General features: G+C 47.6%; 1 protein-coding gene across 2 annotated transcripts in view; it reads right to left on the bottom strand.

Annotated features, from left to right (window-relative positions):
* The window catches only part of PLXNC1 (plexin C1), a 164,494-nt gene that overhangs the window by 94,757 nt on the left and 44,520 nt on the right, over positions 1-25,217 (bottom strand). For both annotated transcript variants that reach the window (XM_036250803.1, XM_036250804.1), the window contains exons 4-5: positions 24,215-24,315; positions 253-367 (exon numbers count right to left, since the gene is read on the bottom strand). In XM_036250803.1, the coding sequence (XP_036106696.1) occupies positions 253-367; positions 24,215-24,315 (216 nt within the window). The remainder of the gene's footprint in view (positions 1-252; positions 368-24,214; positions 24,316-25,217) is intronic.

Raw genomic sequence — 25,217 nt, 5'->3', positions numbered from 1 at the left:
CAGCTGCAGCTGCACAAGATAACCACCTCCATGTGGGCAGGGGTCATGATGTGTCTTGGTCTCTGCTCCACCCCAGCACCTTGCAGAGTGTGTGGCATCTGGCAGGCACTCAACATTAGTCAACTAAATGAATGACACTCCTAACTAAGTGCATGTGATCACTAATAGATATTTTACACAAAGAAGGAAGTTAGCATTCATTGTGCAAAACGAGACAATACCATAGAGACACGTTTAAATCTTTCCTCTTACCTTCTCTTTACTTCTTTGGGAGATGTGAATTTGAGGGCACTTTTTAGCTCCTGATGAAATATCCAGCCAGTTTTCTGAGTTCTCTGAATGTACACAGTCATCTTTAAAAGTACACCTATTAAGGGGGGGGGGGACACAACAAAACAGCAACCCCACACATACATTAGTTAAAACTTTTCCACATTGGCTTCAATACAAAATATAAGGCTTTTGTATAGGAGATTACTGATTCTGAGCAAGAATAGGAATGAAACGCTAAAACCGTGAAAAGCAACAGGAAAACAGCAGAGCGTTTTTTTTTTTCCATCATGACTCTGAACAGAAACAAATACAAACAACATGTGAACTTAGACTCCAGAGCCATCTCTTACGATGACATCTCCAAATACATCAAAAGCACATCCTCTCATGGATTCTGAAATTAAAGAGCTCCCTTCTAGAAAAATCCTAGCAAAGAACAGCCCAGGAAAGGGTTTATACATTGTATACATTTAAGTTTGCAATTCACTCCCAGAATACTAAACCATTGTGTCTTTTTTTTTGTTTGTAGTTTAAAAAAAAGCTACTATTTTGTGCTTTGCAGTATGAGAATGGAATACAAATATGTCCAGGGCAGAGTCTTCCCAAGAATTTGATAAGACATTCCATAACTATGTGCTACATAACATTTATTTATACAGATACACCAAATTATGTCAAAAGATATGGAGGAAAGACTTTACAGGGCCACTTCCCCAAGTCAGCCGGCTCAGAGGATGCCCCAAATAAATCAAGCTGTGTTCAGGGCCAGCTGCTCTGATCAACATGATCAGAAGCTGAGTGCTGAGGTCATTTGGTTTGCTTGATGTCTCGGTCACTCCAGGTCATGCTAACTTGGGAATTCTTGCCTCACCACAAGGGCTGCCACCCCGACAAGAAGAATGAATACCAAGGGCCACGTGACTTTCAAATGGTGTCGGACTTCGCAGACATTTCATCGAAGAACGTCAAGGAAAGAACAAAACATCTCTGCTCTCTGTACCTCCTCAGGGCCCAGGGTTCAGATGAAGGGGTGGGAGGGAACCAGTAACACTGAGTTTGAGAAGAAGCTGAAAATTCATGAATCACAGGATGGCAAAGCAGCCGAGCGATGACTGCGCTCAGCGTGGGGAGCGCCTGAGCGGATGGAGTGGAACGAGACGTGGAACGAGACGTGGGCCCCGACAGTGGATCTGACGTGCATTGACATTTTACAAGCGTTCCTTCTTCTTCCTTTTTTTTTTTTTCCTCTCTTTTTTTTAAAATTCTTAAGAACTCAGGCCCCATGGCTTCGTCTTTGAGCTCTGCGCTCATTTGAATATGACAGAAATAGAACAGGAAGCCAGCGAGTTTCATTAAACATCATCCGCAAGCACAATATGCTCAGCGTGTCATCATAGGAAGACAGGTTGGGGAACCCTGCTTACAGCGAGCATGTCTGTGTCTGAACTCACGACACCCACCTGGGTCCGTCCCTCCCCCACCATCACACCACGGGGATTTCATCAGCAACTCCTTAGTGCACACATTTATCTGACCCTCGGCGGTCAGCTCGTTTGTCATGGACACTAAGTCCCGGGAACCACCTCTCCATGTCAGGGGTGCCTGCAGTGGAGGGACATGGACCGCTGGAAAAACAGACCGAGGAAGCTGGTTTCTAATTCTGTAACTGAAGGAGAGTATGACTGGCAAAAACGACCTGCCTCTCATGGGCTCTCTGGTTTGTATAAGGCACTTCCTCTGTTGATAGGGGGGAAAAAAAGCCAGTTCTATAGAGACTGGAGTACAAATATTTTTGTAGGCTCTTCATGCTGCCCGGGAGTCAAGGCCTAAGGCTGCCAAAAAAACAAGTGTAAAATATTTCATACAAATAGTGCTATGGTTTGCCAATCTGTAGGCAGAAAACAGTAGTGCCTCCGAGTTGGCGTTCCCTGCCCTGAACTCCTGTGGCAGTTCTCATCCGAACCACGCGCCTGGCATTCAGTCAGTCATACGCTGCCTTGAGTTACAACTTAACTGTTTTCCTGCGGCTGCGTCTTCTCCCCGCAAGTGAGCGCTAAGCTCCTCAAAGGGACAGAGGGCGTCTTTAACATTTCCTCAGCAAATCCCTCCGTGTCTGGCAGCATGATATGCAAATACTAGGGTTTCAATAAACATGTGTGAATAAATGGATGAAATATGAAATCTCTATAGGTCCTTTCTGGGGGAGATTTTTCATTCTCGAGTTTCCCTATGATTTATGTCTGACTCCTACTTACAGTAAGGAGACTATTTTTAATGTCAGCTAGAAGTTCACACCTGGGGCCAGAGAGGAAAGAAATCAAGAGTTGAAGTTTTAAGTTTATCTTTTATAAAAAAAAAGATATATATATGCATATATATACACACACATATACACATATATATGAAATAAACCTTTCCTTTCCTATTCTGTATAAGGGAAAAACAAAATCTAACCATGTTATGCAATTAAACATGAATTCCTTGTTTATAAAGCACCTTTGAAATTTCTAAACTCCCATTCCTTGCCTCTCACCAGTTAAAATATAAAATAGAAAAAATAAAAAAATTGCGACACCAAAAATGTATAACCAGATGGTCAACCAACAACAGTGTCTTATTACTTCTCCAATATTACAAGTTATAAAATCTTCATGACAGCACGTTACCCACACATTCACATTTCTTCAGGAGGGGGAGCAGATCTGAGAGCTCCCACATTTTAGCAAACAAAACCAGTTACTTTGACATGGTCCCTTCTGAAAGCGAACCCTCTGATTCCCATGTAAGAACAAAGGCAACGGTCAAGCACGTCAACACTTAGGCCATTGCTCAGATAAAATTAAAATCTCGCTGTCAGACACCAGGTTTGGTGCGGGGGTCCTCAGTGAGGCACTCCCAGATAGACGAACTTAACTGGCTTCGTTTCATTCTCTTCGGGCCACAGACAGGAGGGGAGCTGGACTGGGGCGGGGATGAGTGTGTTCTGGGGACAACCGCACAGACAGACTTGCTTTCCTTACCTTACACGGCTGCCTTTGCCCAATCCGCTGCTGGGAGTCTATCCCAAAGTGCTAGGATCCCAGTCAGTATTTAACTTTTCTAGTCCTTTACCCAGCTAGATCTCATGCTCACGTGATAAGGCCAATGTGCAACACGCCCACATGTTCACATTAGGAAGTAAAAGCATCTCAAGTGCAAAAGAAAAGTTTGCCCAAAGGAAAAAAAAGTACCAAGCCAAAACCAAGAAGTGAATTAAAAACACAAAACAAAAAACTTTCTTTGGGTGAAAAACATTGTAGAAACAAATTAGTGAATGAAACTATTTAAGAAGGCTTGTTCTCATCAGTGTGCTATAGAATCTGCTGTAGAGCTTAATTTATTCAAAATAATGAGCTTGATATTGCCACTCAACCATGTAAGTATGTGGACCACCCTTCCCCCACCCCTAACTCATAACAAAGTAAGTTCAAAACCTACTCAGCCCCAACTCACGAACCAGGGCAATTCCAAACCCTTGTTTCTAAGACTGCCGTTTAGTATTCAGGAAGTATTTTTATACCGGGGGTTTGCTTCCTGGGTTTATGGAAATCTGTCTAAACATCCTCTGTCTACCCCATCTCGCACCTGCATGGAGGGGGCACTGCCCGAGGGTTTACTGTTAGGACTTCCCCACAAGTCCCCAATAACCTCACGGAGGCCCAGAGAACAGCAAGAACATGCCAAGGTCACACAGCCACAAGTGATGGAAATCTGGCTTCAGACACCTGGCCACTCAGTTGCATGGCCTCCTATGAGCCTTAGCTGCCATTTAATAAGATACACAAGGATAAAGACATTCAGAGTTCCCCCTGGCTTCCTGGGGTCTCAACAGTGGTTGGAGGGCAGGGCTGCGCCTTGGCCGGAACGAGGCAACGGAGATGAGGATCCCAGCAGCAGAGAATAAAGAAGGCGAGGAACAGGGTCAAGGAAGAGTCTCGAGGAAGAAAAGGGTAGGGATTTGGGAGGGGTGGGGATTCTAAGACAACTCTAATTTTCCTTGATTACTAGCCTGAATGCAGAATATCCAACTGTAGGTTAAAATTCCTGGAGACCCCCAGCTTAGAAATCTATACTTTTCTCCCCATAGAAGTGATGTTATAAACAGTGATTAGGTTTCCAGGTTAGTCTACAAAACCTATTTATCCATAATGTTACTTCAATACTACATATTTGCAATAAAGGAGTAGCAGAAAACAATGAAGTTGCAGCCATTTACATTATGTAGCAGTTTTTCTTATTTGGGCTTCAGCTCAGCTGGTAGTCTGGGAACTGTGCCCAGTTAGATCGACTTTTAAATTTATTATCATAGTATTGTATTTATACAGTATTTCTATTTTTTAAGGGGTTATGGCTTAAATTATTAATTATTTTCATGCCAACATAAAGAGCTGGGGGACCAACTTCTGAAAAGCAGCCCAAGTTTCCAGGCAGGTGAAATGCCCTTGGGGCGGGCTGGGGGCCTTGAGGTCCTGACTCTATTAGGCTAGAATCTCTCAGGGAAAAGTTACCACTTACTCAACCTTGAAACAGAAACTTTGAACTCAGAGATCTAACTTCTCCTTCGGGCCCCTCAGATTTCATCCTCGAATGTAACTGTTCACCAAGGCCAGACAGTCCCTGAGGGAAACTGATAACTAAATATCAGGCGGTTGGCCTGGCTGGGGGTTAGTGCGACTGTTCCAAAGATTCCCTACTGATACACTATCAGAAAACTTCTAACAAGGACACAATCCAGCCTTTCTCAGGGAACAGGGGACCCTGGCCACACTGGGGGAAGGTCTAGCTGCAGGAGCATCCCAAGGTCGTCTGTCTGCCGAGTGATTTGAAACAGACGTCTGTATTTTTAGGTAAGGCCCAGAGTCTGGAGGAGGGGCCAGGTGCTCCCCAGAAGCAGGGGACTTGCATTAACATTGTCAGTCCATGAGATGAAGAAACCAAACTCAGTTGGAGAGCAAAGAACAGGAAGCCATCCATGGTGACTAACTCTGAGGTCAAGGCGTCTAGAGTCAGACAAGGGGAACGCTGGAATATGAGACTGAAATAATGCTGAGAAACTACACCTTCATCGCTGGAGCTGAAAGTCATGAGGAAATTCGGCTAATGACAGCGGAATTCATATATTTTGTACAAAAGCAAAAACACCTAACGTGCCAGGCAACATTCTTTCATGTGATTTGGTTCATGAATTCTTCACAACAAACCTATGGGCAGGTACAATCACTGTCCCTGTTTTGCAGATGGGAGAAACTGAGGCATGGAAGGCTCCATATTGCTTTCCCAGGGTCACAGTTAGTAAGCAGAGAGGCTGAGACACAAAGCCAGGCAGTGTAGATTCTAAGTCCATGATATTACCTACTACCCTAAACTGCCTCTTGTAAGTGCTTACACTTCGAGCCCTTCCCACGAGCCAGACGCTGTTTCTAGGGCTTTCTGGGAATGAACTCCTTGATCCTCACATTTCCTTCACAAAGGGAAACTGCAGAGGTGAGGAGACCGAGGTGCAGACAGGTTAGACAGCATGCTGTGAGTCCCAGCCATCTCGACGAGTTATGCAGTGAGGGACTGTGCCAAATTCCTCAAAATTTTACCAGGAGAGCAACACCGTCAATGCCAAGGTAACAATAGGTCTACCCAGAGCATGAGTCATACAGAAAAATATAAGTTTTATTTCATTTCTCAGCATTTCTCAAAGTGTGGTCTATGGGCTGTTTTGGGTGGTAGTGTCAAGGGTTCTATTGCTAAGAAGTTTGGGAAACACTAGTTAAGTTTCTCTGCTGCAGGACTTCTCAGAACCTTGAATTTGCTAGTGTGCTTTGTAACTTTCCAGGATGGGAATGAATAATGCACCATCTTCCAGCTTTTTGATTGAGGGTCAGAAGTTCTAAGCACGCACATTGGGAAACAGGCCCCATCTTGGGTAATGACCAGTAATCCAAATGGTGAATCAAACTGAAAAAACTTTGGCCTTTTGGGGCTCTTTTTTTCAACTGTCACACTCAATTGATCATGATCTATTAATTCTTAGCGTTGCTCTAGGCCAGGGGTGGGGAACGTCCGGCCCATAGGGAGAAATCATTTGGTCTGGCCCTGCCAAGGCAACCACAGGCGGGACTCGAAATTCAATACATCTAGGAGCCTTTTTCATAGCAACATACATTTATGTTATGAATCATAATAATGTAAATTTTGAGGGACAAGGAATGTCCATGATGGGATAGACAGGACACATACGAGTACATGACGGGACAGACACGTATGCTTCTCATGGACTGACTGTCCATGGCCGACCTGCCTGTATTGCAGTGACTCGGAGGACAGTCGGTGCCAGGCAGGGTGTCCACATTGTGAAAGTGTTAACACACTGTGGTGAAACCACAGCAATCCGATGATGATGAGACGAGATGCAATGAGATGATTCCTCGCAACGCTGACAACCTTGCCTGTGACGATTGATGACGATATTGTAGACTTCTTCATCGACACAGCCAATAACTCCCATCCAACCTTTATCCACACGTCCATGATCAACAACCCTCATAAAAACTGAATCTCAGGTGAAGATTAAGGAAATTGCTGTACACAGAAAAAACTTCAAGAGTCGATGATATAAACATTGGATATGTTCCAAACCCAAGATGCAGGATTAGAGCAGCGATCAAAGCAATCTTGACACTGAAGACACACACACTGGACAGTTATTAAAACTTACGTGGTGTGACATCCTACAAATGGCGACTACAAAGAAAAGAAAAGTTGTGGACTTCCGGTCAAGATGGAGGGTAGGTAAACGCGGTATCACGTCCTCCCACAACCACATCAAAGTTACAACTAAACTACAGAACAACCATCATTCAAAACCGCCTGACATCAAGCTGAATGGAAGTCGTACAACTACGGAATTAAAAAAAAGCAGCTACATCCAGACTGGTAGGAGGGGCGGCAGCGCGAGGGGTGGCGGCGGCAGCGCGGCAGCGAGACGGGTGTGGACCCAAGTGTGGCGGATAAAAATCAGGAGGCTCCCACGGCTGGGAAGGTCCTTCCTGAGGACTGAGGGGTCCCCGTCCCACACCAGGTGCCCCGCTCAGGGTCCAGTGCCAGGAAGAGAATCCCCATAACTTCTGGCTGGAAAAACCAGCGGAAACTGAGGCTCAGGGAGGCTGAGGTGGCTGGAGCCCCAGGCAGCTCCTTAAAGGGCCCGCGCACGGACTTATCGGACTCTCTCCCTCTGAGCTTGGAGGGGAGGCAGCTCGAGGGGCGCCAGAGACATGCAGGGAGAAACTGAGCTGTTTGGCACTGGAGCGAGGGCTGGAGAGGGGGCTTCCTAGAGGACAAACGTGCTGTAAGAGGCCTTTGTTCCTTTGGTGAGCCCTTCCTGGGGGCGGCAGACAGAAGCCATATCTGGGACTCTAGCAACCTGGCTCACACTGGTAGCCCCGCCCTGCTGACTCCCTGAGGCCCCGCCCCGCCCCACCCAACTTTCAAGCCCCCACAAGCTGTTGCCACTTGCTTAACCATAGGATTGGCCTGTCCTGGATCCTGCTTCAGGTTTTTCCTAAATTCTTTCAAACGAGCAGCATCTGGTCTCAGCTAGCCCCATACCTCTCATTAAGTAATACACTGAAACAAACACAGGGAGGCAGCCACAATGAGGAGACAAAGAAACAGGTCCCAAATGAAAGAACAGAACAAAACCCCAATAAAAGAACTAAGCGAAAGGGAGATAAGCAACCTAACAGATACTGAGTTCAAAATACTGCTTATAAGGATGCTCAATGAACTTAGCGAGGGCCTCAAGAGCATAAAAAAGGACCAGTTAGAAATCATGGATACACAGTTAGAATTGAAGGAGGCATTAACTGAAATAAAGAATAATTTACACAGCTTCAATAATAGAGTATGTAAATCCAAGGAGCAAACCATCGATTTGGAATATAAGGAAGCAAAAAATCCCCAATCAGAACAGCAAAAAGGAAAAAGAATCCAAAAAAATGAGGATAGTGTAAGGAGCCTCTGGGACAATTTCAAGCGTGCCAACATTCGCATCTTGGGGGTGCCCGAAGGAGAAGAGAGAGAACAAGAAATCGAAAACCTGTTTGAAACAATAATGGCAGAAAACTTCCCTAACTTGGTGAAGGAAACAGACATACAAGTCCAGGAAGCACAGAGAGTCCCAAACAAGATGAACCCCAAGAGGCCCACACCAAGACACATCATCATCAAAATGCAAAAGGTTCAAGACAAAGAGAGAATCTTAAAAGCAGCAAGAGAAAGGCAGCTAGTTACCTACAAGGGAGTTCCCATAAGGCTGTCAGCTGATTTCTCAAAAGAAACTTTGCAGGCCAGAAGGGAGTGGCAAGAAATATTCAGAGTGATGAAAAGCAAGAACCTACAACCAAAATTATTCTATCCTGCAAAGCTGTCATTTAGAATCGATGGACATATAAAATCTTTCCCAGACAAGAAAAAGTTAAAGGAGTTCATCACTACCAAACCGTTATTATATGAAATGATGAAGGGTCTTTTTGAAGAAAAAGATAAAATGTATGAACAAACAAAATGGCAATGAATACATATCTATCAACAATGGCATCTACAAACAAAATGAACAGGAAGAACAGAAACATTCTCATAGATACAGAGAACATTTTGTTGGTTGCCAGATGGGAGGGGGCTTGGGGGGAATGGGTGAAAAAGATGAAGGGATTAAGAAGCACGAATTCATTGCTAGACTGACAAACCTCAAATGGAAAGGGGTTGGGGGGGTGGGAAGAAATAAACCAAAGAACTTATATGCATAACCAATGGACACAGACAATAGTGTGGGAAAAGGTGGGAGGGGGGCGGGAGTGGGGAGGAGGGGGTCAATGGGGGAAAAATGTGGAACATCTGTAATACATTTTACATCCAACAATAAAGATTTGAAAAAAAAAAAAGAAAAGAAAAGTTGTGGCAGAGTGTTGATCTTTCCAAGAGGAATAGATAAATGATTATTTTTTGTTGAAGTCAAAGGCAAACCTGTGTGCCTAGTTTGTGGCGATGCGTTAGCAATAATGAAAATAGCCAATCAAGAGTGTCATTACAGCTCAAAACATGCTATAAACTCAATGCACTGGGAGGCCTAATGCATCTGGATAAAATCAATGTTTAGCAGAGTTTGGAATCACAACAAGCCACTTTCACTAAGCCTCGTTGGGACAGAGACAATGTTATTCAGATGAGTTATGCAGTGAGGGAGCTCATCGGCAGAGAAGCTGAGGCCTCTTGTAGAGGGAGAGTCTGTGAAAGGGTACATGGCGGCTGCTGCAGAGTTGTTAGCACCAAACAGAGTAAAACTGTTTCAGCGCATTAGAACCATCTCAGATCAGATTACTGACTTAGCACCAGATACTGAAAAAACAGTGATGGATTCTGCAGGAGATTTCCAACTTTTCTCTCTGGTTGGTGATGAGACAACAGACATAACAAATACTGCCCCACTGGCCGTTTTTGTTACGGGATAACTGCAGAGTCTGACACAGGAGAGGAACTGCTGTCACTGGAAGCCATGCTTGGCACTACAAGAGATGAGGACTTGTTTTATCAATGAAAGAACTTGAGCTGGTATTTGAAAAGTTAAGTGGCCTTACTATAGATAGAGCTCCAGCCATGGCTGGCTCGCAAAAAGGGTCAATTACATTTTTTAAAAAAAGAACTGCATCATCTCAGTCTTGATCCAAGTGATTTAATTATACGCCACTGCATCATACACCAAGAAAGTCTCTGTGCACAGTCGGTCTGGCTCAACAGTGTGATGTCAACAGTAGTGTCATGCATAAATTTTGTCAAAAACAGGTTTAACGGCTACCAGTTTTAGGAGTTACTGAATGAACTTGACTGAGTACGGTGATCTTGTTTATCACTGAAAAGTGCGGTGGCTGAGACGCGGGAACATGCTCATAGGTTTTACAAACTGCAGGATGCAGTCATGCAGTTCATGAAGATGAAGGGAAAACCTGTCAGGGAACTCAATGACAGCAAGTGGCTGTGTGATTTAGCGATCATGGTGGACATGATCAATCCCCTCTCAGAGCCGAATGTCAAGCTGCAGAGCCCCACCCAGATTCTCAGCTCCCTGCTTTCAAATAAACGTGAAATCATTTGAAGCTAAATTAAGGCATCTCAAAAGGAATAAGAGTTTATTTCCCCACTCTGGAAGGACAAAACCCTTCTACACTTAAATATGCTGGTGAATGTGCAAAACTAACAGGCATTTAATGAAAGATTTCAAGGACGTGAAAAGTAAACAAATGGGATTGAACATCTTTGCTACATTCAACGTGGAACCAGCTGATGTGCCTGATAACCGACAACATGAAATCATTCAGCTGCAAAGCGATGATGAGCTGAAAGCTAGGTGCAACAACCTCCCACTGCTTGAGCTCTATAAACGTTACACAAGCAATGATGAATTTCCCATTTCGAGGAGACAGGCATTGACATATGCATCTGTATTCGGAACAACCCACTGCTGTGAGCAGTTCTTTTCAAGACTTACCATTGCAAAGGGTCGACCGCGCTCCAGACTGACCAAACAAACCTGGAAGAGCAGTTGAGAGTAGCAACTTCATCAACACCAGCTAACATCGCCCGCCTCACCAAAGAGAAGCAGTTCCAGCCATCGCATTGCGGGTGAGTTAACTAGATGTTTGACCAAATATAGCAGGCTAATTTTTAAGTTGATAATTTTGTATGGCCAGAAGGATGTTATAAATATCCAAATGGCCCTTGGCTAGAACAGAGGTTCCCCACCCCTGCCCAGGCTATCTCCTGCAGTCTGCCCTCATCCATCTTCTTTGACCTGGGCTCCTGCAGCAACTTTTGAGTTGGCTTCCCTCTTTCCAACCTCCAGTGGCCCCAATCAGCTTCCACATTGGTATCTGGTATACGCTTAAGCACAAAGCTGATTCTATCACTTCCTTATTAAAAATCTTCCATGGCAGCCTTTTACCTACATCAAACTCCTCTACCCATGTGCCTGCTTTTCATGACCTGGAGCCTAGAACACATGCTTCCACGCTCCTCTCTTTACCCCAACACTAAGACATTGGTCCTGCCTTCCTCTCCAAATACATCCCCAGGTAATTGTGGGTTGATAAGTCTGTCTCTCCATTTAGCCTGTAAGATCCTAAGAACATAGGTCCCTGATATTCAGTACACTTCGCCTAGCAGAGAGCAGTTATTGATAAACACACAGTGCAAACATCCCCAGCTCTTCCTACCATGTCTGCTCCTCCTGCCCAGAACGCCCTGGTGATTGGAATACTTGGCGAGATTGTGTTCCTGGCTCTAACTAGTTCAAGGTCACTTCCTCCATGTCTGCCCAGCCTCCAGGCAAAGCAGTCACTCCCTCTTCTGTGACCCCATGGCACCTTACACATGCTCCTTGTATTTACAGCACATTGATGCTGATTCGACTGCCCGTCTGTCTCTCCTGCTAAACTGTAAGTCCCCCAAGGGAAAGGCCCATCTTATTCATCTTGGTGCAAACATCTGACGTGGTACCACATCTAGCATTCTTTCTACAAATATTTACTGAGTGCCCACGGGACACCAAACACTGTGGTAGGCACTGGAGACACGTCAATATCTAAGTCACTTAAAGTCCCTTTCTCAGTGAGCTTACATTCCAGTGCGGCACACAGACAGAAACCAAATAAGCAGCCAATAATTTAAAGTAATTTCAAATTAAGGTAAGTCTTTTGCAGAAACTGAAAATATAGCAGGGAGGATCTCCTTTAGAAAGGCTAGTCAAGAAAGAGGGCATTTCAGCTCAGAGCTCAAGGATGAAATGATCTAGCCGCATCAAGAGGGGTGGGAATAACATTCCAGGCAGAAGGAATAGCATGTGCCAAGACCTTGAGTTCAATTAAAGCTTGGTCTCTACAAGGAATTGACTGAAGACCAGATGGGCTAGAACTTATGAAGGAAAAGGAGAGTGGTTCTGCCAGTTACAAGCCAGTGACCTTGGGCAAATCATGAGTCGCCTTTTGAGTCTCAGGCCTCCCATCTGCAAGAAGGTAGATAATGTTAGTTTCTACTCCAGGAAGTTGTTACAAAGACATCTACCTATCTAAATGAGGCTTACAACAAATAGTAGTAGTGTTATATTTATTACACAGGCAAGTAAAAAGAATTTAGGCAAAATTTTGCGTGACATAAGCCAAACACACACAAAATGATAGTGAAGAGACAGGGATCTGGGCACTAGGGTTGACCAGACGACCCATTTGCAATGTTCACAGACATTAGGTCAACAGTTGGCATGGCTTTTCCATGTAAAAGGGCAGACCCAGTTCAAGGTTTCTCGGAAGAGGCTTTTTATTGTAGTTGTTAATCCTCACCTCAGGATAGTTTTCCATTGATTTTTAGACAGAGTAGGAGGGAGGGAGGGAAGGACAGAGAGAAAGAGAAACATTGATGTGAGAGAGACACACAGACTGGTTGCCTCCCGTAAGACCATGGCCGGGGCTGGGGAGGGAAGGACAGAGAGAAAGAGAAACATTGATGTGAGAGAGACACACAGACTGGTTGCCTCCCGTAAGACCATGGCCGGGGCTGGGGATCCAACCTCCAACCCAGGTACGTGCCCTTGACCGGGAATCAAACCCGTGACCCTTTGGTCCATGGGCTGACGCTCTAACTGCTGAGCCGAACTGGCCGGGGCTTGGAAGATTTTTAATCATGCCTGTCTTTCCTCCCAAGACTACAGGGTTATTTGGGGTCTCCCCGCACCTTGAGCACCAGCTATGACAGCACTTTGCAGAGTGTAATGAAATGATTTGCTCAGTGTCTGCTGCCCATACTAACCTGTGAGCTTCTCCAGGACAGAGCCTCATTCATCTTTGCTTCCCCAGGGGCCTAGTACAGGGCCTGGCCCACCGCCGGCATTCAACAAACGTTTGCTGAATTGGATTAAGAATTAAATTTTAAAGTGACTAAATTCTTGTCTATGTCTCTATGATACTAGCATAAGTTGTTCCATTGATTTTTATTCACTGGCTGGCCTGTTAACTGGCTCAGTGGAAAACCAGCTTTTGTCTTGAGACTTGGAGCTATTTAGCACACAGAAAACACATTTGCAGACTGAACCACTCACACAAAAGGGATTTGTGGCCTTCACCCCATGTGGTTCTTTTGTGGGTGATGAGTATACTAAAGGCTGGAATTTTTATTTCCAAATGCAAACCAGGAACTGGAGGTTCTAAGTGAGGCCCTGGGACCCATAGGTAGCACAGAACTACACGTGGAAAGTGACGCCTTTTACGTCAGGAAGATCTGGGTTCGGAGCTGCTCTCCCATACCTTCTCCGTGTTGCAGGGGGCACATCCCTTCGCCTCTTTGGGCCTCAGTTTCCCCACGAGTGAAAAGGTGGCAACAGCAACCCCGCATCCTGAGAGCAGTATTACACACCAGGCTCGGCACATCGGAGCGGCCCGCCCTCAAGGCAGAGCAGACCAGTGTTCAAACAGAAGGAAACGTTACAAAGGGCGGAGCGCGGAGGAGCTGCTGGAAACAGGGCAAATGCTAGGTCACCAAGACAAGTGAAAACATTTGAGGAATTTGAAGCCAATCGATACATACTTATGAAAGTGCCTGCTGCCTGGGAGAAGGTCATCCAAAAAAAAAAATCTATTCCATTAAAGCATGTATTTACTAAAAGGGGTGTTCCTAATGGTGCTTGTTCCCAGTCAGAGAGCATCAATTAGAGAGATGGCACAGATCCGCGGGCTGGATGCTGAGGTCTGCGGGCCGCAGCTGCCTGCTCCCCTGCGCGCAACTGGCTCCTGGGGAAGGGGAGCCTTCTCCTGCACTGGCCTCGGTCAACGGCCAGAGCCAGGGTGGCTGTAGCCTTAATGGCTTTTCCCCCTCTTCACCTTTTGCTTGGAAAGAAGTAGGATTTATTCACAGCTCCTCTAACAGCTGAGAAAAGTAGTGAAGAACCCAGGGGACTGAGGTTCACCCAAGACCCCTCTCCAGGGTCAGAAGGCCCCAAATCCCTTCCAGCATTCTCGGGAACCCACGTGCACAGGTTCGGCCTCTGCCAGGGTAATCCAGCAATGCCCTGAGGTCCCAACAACATACTCCTCTTTGCTCCCCCCACCCCCCTCTGCTTCCCCCACAGACAGTTGTCCTACTTGCTTCTACACAATTAGTTGGCACAATGGGGTTCTCATGCAGGAAGGAGGGGCCGTCCCCAAATCCCATTATTATCATTACTGCTGTCGTTAGAGCCTCACTGGACCATAAAGGAGTGTCACTGCATCACTTCAAACACAAGGACACCTCCCAGACTGGCAGGAAAGGATGCAGAATTACAATGATCGTCCGTCTCAAATTGTCTTCCCGGCCATTTGTCAGCTAGATGTGGTCATATCCTCGTAAGGGAGATGACCCCAACGCTGAATGTGTTCCCTCGGGTCTTGGCTCCAATGGTCCCTTCTCCGGAGGCCTTCCAGGATGTCACTGGTTGAAAGTTGCCACCTCCCCCGTCTCCAGCCAGCACGCCCTACTCCTTCCTCTGCTTTACTTCTCTTCATGTCCCTGATCACCATCTGACATGCTATTTCCTTCAGAATTTTTACGCTGTCCATCTTCCCTCACGTAGTAGGTTAAGTAATGTCCCCAAAATTCATGTCCACCCAGAACCTCAGAGTGTGATCTTCTTTGGAAGTAGTATCTTTGCAGATGTAATAAGTTAAGAGTCAAGATGAGATCCTACTGGATTTAAGGTGTCCAATCACTGGTACCTTGGTAAGAGAAAGAAGGGGGAGATTCAGACACACACAGAGAAGAGGCCACATAAAGACAGAGGCAGATTGGAGTTATGCTGCCACAAGCCAAGGCCACCAGGAGCCACCAGGAGCTACAAGAAAAGAAAAATTCTCTCTTGAACCTGAGGGAACCTGGCCCTGTTGACACTTTAATTTTGGATTTCTAGCCTCCACAACCGTGGCAGACTAAATCTGTATGGCTTTAAAACACTGAGTTTGTGGTCAACTGTTACAGCAGCCCAAGGAAACTCGCACGCCTCACTGGAAGAACTCCACGAGGGCACAGATTTGGGACTGTTTTTCACTGCTAGAGAAGCCTAGTGTTTACAACAGTGTCTGACACATAATAGGTGCTCAATAAATAGATGTACGAATGCTTAACTTTCAAGGTGGAAGGGTTTCTGTAACTCAGGCAGGCCCTGAGTCCCATTATCCTTCTTATGCATAATCAGTCATCCATGAAGGGTCCATTTGGACCATGTTTTCCCCTCACCTCCCACGGCCATGAGGGATAATATCTCTTCCTTGTTTCTCTTCCCCTTTGCTACAGAGGTAAGTAATGGTACTGGCTTGGCAGTTAGAGCTAAGCCTAGATTTGAAAACCGGGCCTCTACTCATTCAATCTGTGGCAGGCAGAGTAATAGCCCCAAGGATATCCCTGTGTTAGTCTCTGCGACCTGTGAGTATGTTACCGTACAAGGAACTTCGCAGAGGTGATTAGGGTCTCAAAATGGGGAGATTATCTTGGGTTATTTGTGTAGGCCCAAAGTACTCGCAAGGGTCCCTGTACGAGGAGTCAGGAAGGTCAGAGACGGAGAAGGAGATTTGATGATGCAAACCGAGACCAGAGCCAGAGAGACCTGAAGATGCTACACTGCTGGGTTTAAAGATGCGAGAAAGGGCCACGAGCCAAGGAATGCATGCTGCTCCTAGAGCTAGAGGAAGACAAGGAAACATATTCTCCCTCCGGCCTCCAGCAGGAACACAGAACTTTCAACAGCTTGATTTTAGCCCAGTGAAACCCACTGCAGGCTTCTGACCTCCAAAACCGTAAGATAAATAAATGTAAGTTGTTTCAAGCCAGCAAGGTTGAGGTAATTGGTTACAGCAGCAGCAGGAGAGTTAACACACAACCTAAGGCTGTTTTCTCATCTCTGAGGTGGGCATCGTAATAGAACGTACTTCTAACGGATCGTGAGCTGGAATGTGCAGGACACAACCTGATCTTCTCCATGAACGCAGACCCTGTCGCCTGGCCTGGCCTGGCTCAAGGCGGGCTTCCTGAGGGAGGCGCACTCAACAGCGTTCTGAAGAATACGTGGGCACACCTGATGGGTTCCCCTATGGAAAAGCCCTCCGTCGCTTTCTCTGCTGCACACTGTCCACCCCCCGTGCTGCAGACCGGACCGCAGTCTCTCAGGCTTCAGGAGAACGCGGCTACGGGTTACCATGGCCCATGCGTTGTCTCGGACCAGTTTTAGGGCAACACCAGCCCATTGCCCTTTGGGTTAGTGATTAGCCCTAGGGAGGCTTGAGAAAGGAAAGTCTGTTGGAGCAGAGGAGGCAGGCCCATCTCAAGGCAGGAGAGCAACGCAAGAAGCTGGATGCGTCCATAAGCGAGTCATTCAATTCTCTTTGATTGCTATTCTGAGGCACAAGTATGTTTAGCATTCACATCTCAGTTTTCTCTTCTGTGTTCAAAATCCCCTTCTGTTACCCACAAGCCTTGCAGAAAGTCTGACGGGGGGCTGGCCACAGAGCCCTGTTGTTAGGCCAAGTTGAGAAATGATCCTGTTCACAGTCTCATGTGCAGAATAGACCACCAGCAGCTGAAGCCCTAAACACTGCTGCCAGGGGCTGCCTGAAAGTCTACCAACTGTCAGCGCGCAAGGAACGGAGAATATGGGCAAATGTTGAATCCGTACACATAATCGAGGAGAGCCTGCAAACACACCTTACAAGTAGCATGCCTTGGGGCTTTGTCCCCACCCTGTGCAGGGCAGGGCATTACAGGAGGGGACAATAAAGATGAATGTGGCCCATTTTCTCAAGAGGACCCAGCCCTGGCTCCACTGCATCACTGGGACCAAGCAAACAGCCCACTGCGGTGCTGGGAGAGGTTGGGGGTTCAAGAAACCTGGAGAAACAGCTTCCAAGCAGAAGAGTCAGGAAGAGAGGTGAGATAAATTCACCCTTTACAGAACGTACCAACGAACAGAGGCCCTGGAAGGGGAGGGATGGGCAATGTGGTACAGCTAAGGCTTGGGTTAACACAGTTCGTCTTCTCCACCGCCATCAGAATAATCTTGTTAGAAACAAATACGATCATGTCAGCCCTCTGCTAAATCCCTTTAATAAGTTCCCAGCAGCAACTAATCAAGTCGGAACTCAGAGCCCTTCACATCCTGGTCCCACCCAGCCCTGCAGAAGCAGTGCGGAGCGGCAGAGCTCAATCTCCCTCCCGCCACAGCCCTCAGCGCTGGTTCTGCCGAGCTCTGCCCACGCCCGCCTTCCCTTGGGGACCAGCTACGGAGCCTGGAAGGCCTAAGTGTAGTGCCACCTCCTCTCTGAAGCCTTTCTCAACCCCGGGTTACAAGTAATGGCTCTCTCCCCTCTGGGGTCCGCCATCGTAATAGCTAACATTACTTGAGTGCTGACTTTGATCAGGCACGGTGCCTAGGACTTTCTGCACGTTGTCTGATTTCTTTCGCAGCAATCCTGTAGGTTACAACCCTGCTCTGCAGAAGAGGAGACTGGGCACAGAGAAGGTAAGAAACTTGCAGGTCGCACAGAAGCCTGGATTCATCCCCAGCGAGCGGATTCGAGACCCAACCGCATTGTTCCTCCATCTGCTGCACCGCACCCGCTGCAGGTGTGAGCGTGACCCCTGCACTGCCGTGCGTCCCAAACGGGCCCCTCTTCCTACATCCTGCTCCCTAATGATACTCTGTCCTTCTGCACACCCACGCCAGACACCTGCTCTTCTCCTCCTATAATCTCAACACCTAACTCCTGCACTGGGGAAAAAGCAATAACCCACCCACTGAACCGCAGACACTCAGCCCTGGTACCTAACGGAAGTCCTTCCCGGTCTGACTTAGGTGCCCCTTGTCTGGAATCTGACCTCGTGCCTAGTCCAGGGCCTGGGGCACAGTAGGAATCCAGTGTATGTGGGGATATCATTTCTTTATTTTCTCTGTGTGAACTTAGATCAAAGGAGAACGATACATCTTCCGGATAAACAGTGGCCACCTTGATATTTTCTTTTTTTCATTTTATGGCCCTATTTTTAGTGTGTCAGACTCAAGGGGGAATCCAATTAATCACCAAGACCTGTCAAGTCTATCTTCCCAATAGCTCTTAAATCCACCTACTCCTTCCTATTGCCACTGTCATCTCTCTAATTCAGTCCCCAGTCTCTTGCTGGTTTACCGCCACCTTCTAAGTGATCTGCAGCTTCCAGCCGTGTCTCGAGTCTAGTTTGCTTGTTATGAAACACACATCTGATCTAGTCTCTTTTCTCACTGAAGGCCGGCAATGGCTCCCCAAAGTCCTTCCAACAAAATCCAAATTCTTTAACATGGCTTATAAGACCACACCTCCTCTGCCCCAGCCTATCATGTGACCCCCATTTCCCAGCACACCTCTGCGGGGCTGTACACTGCATCCATGCTGAGCACCAGGCCAGGCTCTCTGCAGCTCCCAGCCTGGGCACAGCCTGGTCCCTGAGCCAGCTTCCTTTGCTTGTCTGATGTCTGCTCACACTTTAGGTCAGCTTAAACATCCCTTCCCCCAAGAAGCCTTCCCTGACCTTTAAAGTTTGGGTTAGATAGTTTCCATGTGCCCCCATATAACCCTCCACTTCCTCTGTGCTAACCTTTATTACACACTATTTACTGAATGGTAGATTAGTAGTAGCTCCTTAACTGATTAAAGTAGACTGGATTATTGTTGCCAATTCTTCAGTCTCTCCTCTACTAGAATGAACATCCAGAGTCTTTGCCAGGTCCCTTTGCATTGTCTCCCACTAAAGTAGGCAAAGGATATCTCCCTACCTGCCAATGCTGGGCTTGGCTACATGGCTTGCTTGCAAACATGACATGAGCAGAGGCTTTGACTGTGCTGCAGAGTTTCGCTTGGACTCCGTGCTTCCGCTCTCTGCCCTGAGCAGGGCACGTGCAGGATGACAGAGATGTGAAGCAGACTGGAATCAAACTCCTGACCTGCAGCTCGAGCCCCCCAACCCCCACTCCTGCAGAAGCTGACCCGTGAGCAAAAACAAACAAAGATAATTGTTCTTCTAAAGCACTAAGAGTTTGTTTGTTACTCAGTATTCCTGGAGCAGAAACCTGACTAATACACTTGTCTACATCCCTCCCTAGGTTGCAAGTTCCATGTAGGGAGGGAAGACTGTATCCCAAGCACCTAGCACTGGGCTTGAAAAAATATCTGTTGACTGGATGTACAAATGAATGAACAAACGCTGGCCATGGACAGGTCTGTCTCCTAGCTCATATGTGAATTCCTTAAGCCCAAGAGTGGCAACTGATTTCTCTCAATGTCTCCTAGTTATCTGACTTCCCACATTGAGTTCTTGGTAGATATTCAATAAATATTTGTTAAAATTAAATAAATTGAATTTTGTGGGCTGACTTAGGAATCAGTCTTTCATTTATGACATTGTTTCTATGGAAAAATGCATTCCGAGTGCCAAACTTGCAAATGAACCCTTGGAACCTCACCCGTTCACTGGTTCAGGGTTGCCAGTTTCGTGGAAATCCATAACTGAACACATGTGCTATGCTTTGCAATATGGGAGAAACTGAGAAACTGCTTCCCAACCCAAGATATGCAGCCTGCAGAAATTCACTTTCCACCCACACAGACAAATTCATCACAGGTTGGGTTTGAAGTTCCAACAATAAAAAACTCGACTTTTTAGAGCTCATTGTTTGTCTAGTTGCTTTTTATCTGTTTAGACTGGATGCCTATTTTTAACACCCCATCGAAAGTCAGCTCAGATGATTTTCTTGCCCCACCCCCCAAAAATTCACTTTCTAGACACGTATGCAAGAAAGCTCAACCTTCTCAACAGAGAAAATAAGTTGTTTTTCTAAATAAATCTGTGGCATTTAAAATAAACACAGTGGGATGTGCTACAGTTATAAGAAAACACCCCCTGTTAGGATTCCTAATTTTGAATGGTATTGGGAACTTAATGTGAGTCGTTGATCTGAAGCCTAGTTTTATTTAATCTTAGGCCAGAACCAAGCCAGGGTGAAACCAAGTAATCTGACATGGAGGCCATCAGTCCATAAATCCAGTGTTTACAATACTGGACACACAAGTGTCCTGCCATTGGCAGAGTTTCCCAATCACTCTGTCTACTTCATTTAACTGATGCCTACTATGTGTCAGGAACTCTTCTAGATTCTGGGGGGATACAATAACGAACAAGACAAGGTCCCTGTGCAACTTACATTTTAATAAAGTAACGCCAGAAAAATAAGACCATTTCAGATAGTGTGGGGCCATGAAGAAAATAAAACAGTGACGTCACTGGGAGCGAGGTGAGGCTACTTCCGTCTGGATGATGACGTGGAGCTGCGTGTACGAGGACCTGATGACCAAGACAGGGCCAGTCATGGAAAGATCTGGGGAAGAATATTCTGAGGAAAGAGTAAGTGCAAGGTCCGCGAGGCAGGAACAAGCCTGACATATTCTTGAGTCAGAAAGGAAGCCAGTGTGGCTGGGGTAGCTGAAAGGAGAGAGGCACGAGAGGTCTGAGATGTGGCAAAGGACCAGATCACGGAAAGCCTCGGACGCAGGCCCTGGGATGAGGGAGCCAGACTGAGTTCTAAGACGGAAGCCAGTGGAGGTTATTAAGCTGGGAAATGACGTGACCTGGTTTAGAGTTTAAGAGGCAGAGGTGAGAGAGTAAGAGCAGGGGAAGCACTGAGCAGGCTTTTCTAGAACTCACTGCCTAGAACAAGAGCCTAGAACTCACTGCCTAGAACTCACAAGAACTCACTGCCTAGAACTCACTGCCTAGAACTCACAGCCTAGAACAAGAGCCTAGAACTCACAGCCTAGAACTCACTGCCTAGAACTCACAGCCTAGAACAAGAGCCTAGAACTCAAGCCTAGAACTCACAGCCTAGAACAAGAGCCTAGAACTCAAGCTTAGAACTCACAGCCTAGAACTCAAGCCTAGAACTCACAGCCCTTCATCAATAAAAGCCCCATGCCCTCCACCTCTTCTCCGATGCTTGCCTTCCCCTTCCCGCTCTTAGCGAGATCAGGCTCTCCCTGAGGACCCCGCTTCCCGCTGTGTGCTCAGGGCTGGCTGCTTCCTTCCCTCGCTACAGGTGTCCTGTTTGTATCTTACACTCTTCTGGATGCTGCTGCTTCTTCCCTTCTTTCTGAACTGGCCCCAGGTCTCACCCCATCTTTGAAGCTCATACCATCACCCCAAATTCCTCCTTGTTGGAACCTTCAGCAAACCACCCCCACTGGAGCACCAGTTCCTTTCTTTTCTTGACTACCTGGCTCCTCACTCTCTCCAACACTGTTCCCACAGTCATTCTTGGTGACAGCAATATCCACACAGATAATCAATCCAACACGCTGACACCGCAGTTCCTTGACCGTTCGGCCAATAATCGTGTCCTCCATCTTCCTTCAGCTTCAGAATCATACCCTAGACCTTGTCATCACCAACAACTCCACCCCCTCCATGACCTTAATGTCAAGCTCCCCACAGTCCAACTCCTAACCTTCCGAAGCAAGACCATGAGCCTCACGCGGGCCCTGAAGCTTCCTGGCACGATTCCCCATTTCCCGTTTCCTTCCCTGTCCCACTGTATTTCACACCTTCGCTCTCTTCTCCCTCTGAGCCCCCAGGGATTCCTCCCCCAACTCTCCTCTCTCTCACTTGTCTGAAGTCACCGAAAACGATGTAAGCAATATGAAAGACACTGCACTTGTTTCCACCACCCTCCTGTCTCCAGGCGCATATTCTCACCTTCCCTCCCATGACCGGGAAGGAACTGCCCGCCCTCCCCCTGCCCTGGTGTACTAGCTCCCAGTGTCCCTCGTCTGCTTAAAGGACACTCCCAACACTCCACAACTCTCTCTTCTCTCTCCTGCATCATGTCTCCCTCTCTACTGGGCCTTTCCCAACAGCCCCCAAACACACAGTTGTTTCATGCCTCTTATAAACAACACAACTGTCTGGACTCCACCTTCTCTTCCAGCGTCTGCTCCCTTTCCTTCTAGCTTTCTCAGCAGAGCACCCCTAAAGAGTTGTCCCTGCTCTGTCCTCTTGTTATCTTTTCTTGAGCGTTGGCAGCACTTCCCCTACTGTCCTTGTCACAGTCACCAGTCATCACCTGCTAAGTCCAGGGGATCAATTCTCTTCTTTGGCCTGACCACTCAGCACGGTCTGGCACGGTGGCCCGCTCCCTCCTCCTCTCTTCCTCAGCTTCCCTGAAACTACCTTTAGTTTTGTTCTCTTCCCTTTCTGGTTGTTCCCTCCCCTTTCCTGTTTCCTCTTCAGCTCCCTGACCCCCAAGAATTGCCCCACCTCAAAGCTCAGTTCTCTAGCTCCTTCTCCCCTCAACCTGCACGCCCTCCCCGACCTGGTCTGAAGCCTTCCCGGTGTTCCATCTACACACAACTAACTCCCAAATTCACATCGCCGGCCTGGACATCTCCCATGTCTTGCATTTGCCAACCTAGGAGCCACCAGCTGTGTGGCTCTTTAATCCCCACCATTGCCATCGCCATCACCAGTCACCGAATTCACTCCTGCACGGAGCTCTGTGAACACAGACAGGGGACCTACAGAAATGGACCGGACCCGAAAGATCCCGGCCCGGCTGCCTAGTGGGTGTGCGACGAGGAGCTGCTGCTCAAGATCAGTTCATTCCTTAAACTCTCCTCTTGGGCAAGCGACAAGGAGGAAACATCCCTACCCAGTTACAATTATTCATGAGCATTTTCCTGGCCCTGCTTCTTTTGTCTGCCGGGGAGTCTATGGAAACAGCCCAGTGAGGAAGCGCCGGAACGGCACAGGCAATTATGCGTCTTGCTGCATCTCAGCTTTTGACTTCCTCCGTGAACTCTTAATTAATTCCTTCCCCATATTTTTAGTTTGTTTCCTGAACCTCTAGTGTGCATTGTATTTCTCCCCTCTCCCTTCGCTGCTCCGGGCTTCCTCCCCAGAGGCTCCCAGCTCCTCTTCCCAGTCCTCTTTCTGTCCCCAAACTGCCCCTCGTGCAGCCCTCAGCTTCTCTGCACCTGCTCTACTCTTTCTCATCTTTTTTTTTTTTTTTTTTTTTTTTTTACCTTTAAACACTGAAAGCGCCAAACTGACAGACACTGCTATGGTTTGGTTTTTTTCTTCCTCTGCCTGAGCCGCAGCTCAGCCTCTCTCCTGCTCGCTTCTCTAGCGAGCGCCGGAGTACTGGGTTACCATGGCAACAGCGATCCAACCAGGCCGGTCCCAGTGATGCTGCGAGCTGCCATGGTGAGCAGGCCGCCCCAAGTCGCCCCTGAGCCTCGATGGGTCGTGAGCATCGTAATTCAAGAGCAGGCTGGGTAGACTCTGCCTGGAGCCCGCGGCTGTACATCAGGCCCCCAGCTGTGTGGCACACTCGGCGACAACGCCATCAATAATAAGGCTTCCGCTGCGCCCGCCGAACACGTGACGTTATGAGGGTTCCTTTGAAACATTTCAAACATCCCTATGCCGGTACCTTTCCCGAGGGAGAGCCTTTCGCCTGTCTCCGGAGTCTTGGAGAACTCAGTAGACAGTGAAAGCAGACTGGCAGCTCGGGCCTCTCCTGCCTCATGTCACCTCCCTGCCCCCCCCCCCCCCACGTGGGCGACCCCGAGTGGGCCAGGTCAAACGATTTAGAAGCACTGAGGCGGCCGGGAACATCTTCGGGAATTAACTCCGGCCCCAAATGCTATTTTCACCCGCGAAGCGATCCGCGCCCCCGGGTCATCGGAATGAAGTGGGGCAACAGGTGCTCCGCCGCGCGACACTGGTGTGGAAATGGGAGCTGGCGAGAGCATCGCAGAGCTACCTTTGCAGCGAGTGGCACCAGCCGCAGTGGGGGTCCCCTGCTGACAGGCACTCCCCGCAGGACGTCTGTTTGCTGCAGTTTGCGACCGGGACTCTCCTCACCTAAAAACAAAGATGACAGCGAGCAGTTCAGAATGATAAACACCAGAAAACCACCACACCTAACTGACGGAGGGACCCAGAGAGGCGCCCCTGGCCCTCGCTGAATGTCTCCACAATGAGTGGGCAGGGGTCCTGAGTCCCCAGGTAGGAAGCAGCTGATCAGAATCACTTGGGAGCTTGTGAAAGTGCAGGGTCCCAACGCCTGGTGCTGGGACTCCAGCTGAGTAGGTCCAGGGTGGGGCCGGGGAATCTGTATTTTCAAGCACGCTCTCAGGCGATACAAAGTCAGGTTTCTGATCTGCTAAGAATGACCTGGAAAGGGATCATGGAATCGGTCTGCTGGTTTCATACAGATAGTCCACGGTCCTTTAGAAATGAGCATCTGGAAAGAGCGAAAGGCCCTGACCCCGGCAGGACGAGGTTGTCTCTGGACGTGGAAGCGAGGAGAGCCCTCTACACCCCTCTCAGGGGCAGCTCCATTACCTCGGCTCCTGCCTCAGTTGCTCCCCTGCCCTCCATGGAGGTGAAAATAAAAAGATTTAAAAACCAGGGAGTTTTCTAATCATTCCCTGCCCCTAGAGCTACATCTTCCAGTTGTCAGGAAGAGCTACAGGGAGGTCACCTGTGCTGGGCAGACAGAGCCTTGAAGCAGGTGGTGGGAGCCAGGGACCTGAGCATCACATGGCACATTTTCTGCAGGCAGAACCCACAGCAAGTAGTGAAGAAACCTGCGGAACTCGTTAAGCGAGGAAGCTATATATGCTAGAAAGTGTAAGTTATTTCTTTAAAAGGTTATAGAAACAGTTCTGGAAGGGGTTTGTGAGGAAAATGAGCTATCCTGAGCTGACTCTTGGTTGACTTCCTGGAGGATAACCATGCTCGTCCATTTCAGTTCCCAACGC

The sequence above is a fragment of the Molossus molossus genome, unplaced genomic scaffold (assembly GCF_014108415.1).
Source record: "Molossus molossus isolate mMolMol1 unplaced genomic scaffold, mMolMol1.p scaffold_m16_p_10, whole genome shotgun sequence".
NCBI lineage: Eukaryota > Metazoa > Chordata > Mammalia > Chiroptera > Molossidae > Molossus > Molossus molossus.
The sequence above is the reverse complement of the archived record's forward strand: the minus strand, read 5'-3'. Positions and strand labels throughout refer to the sequence as shown.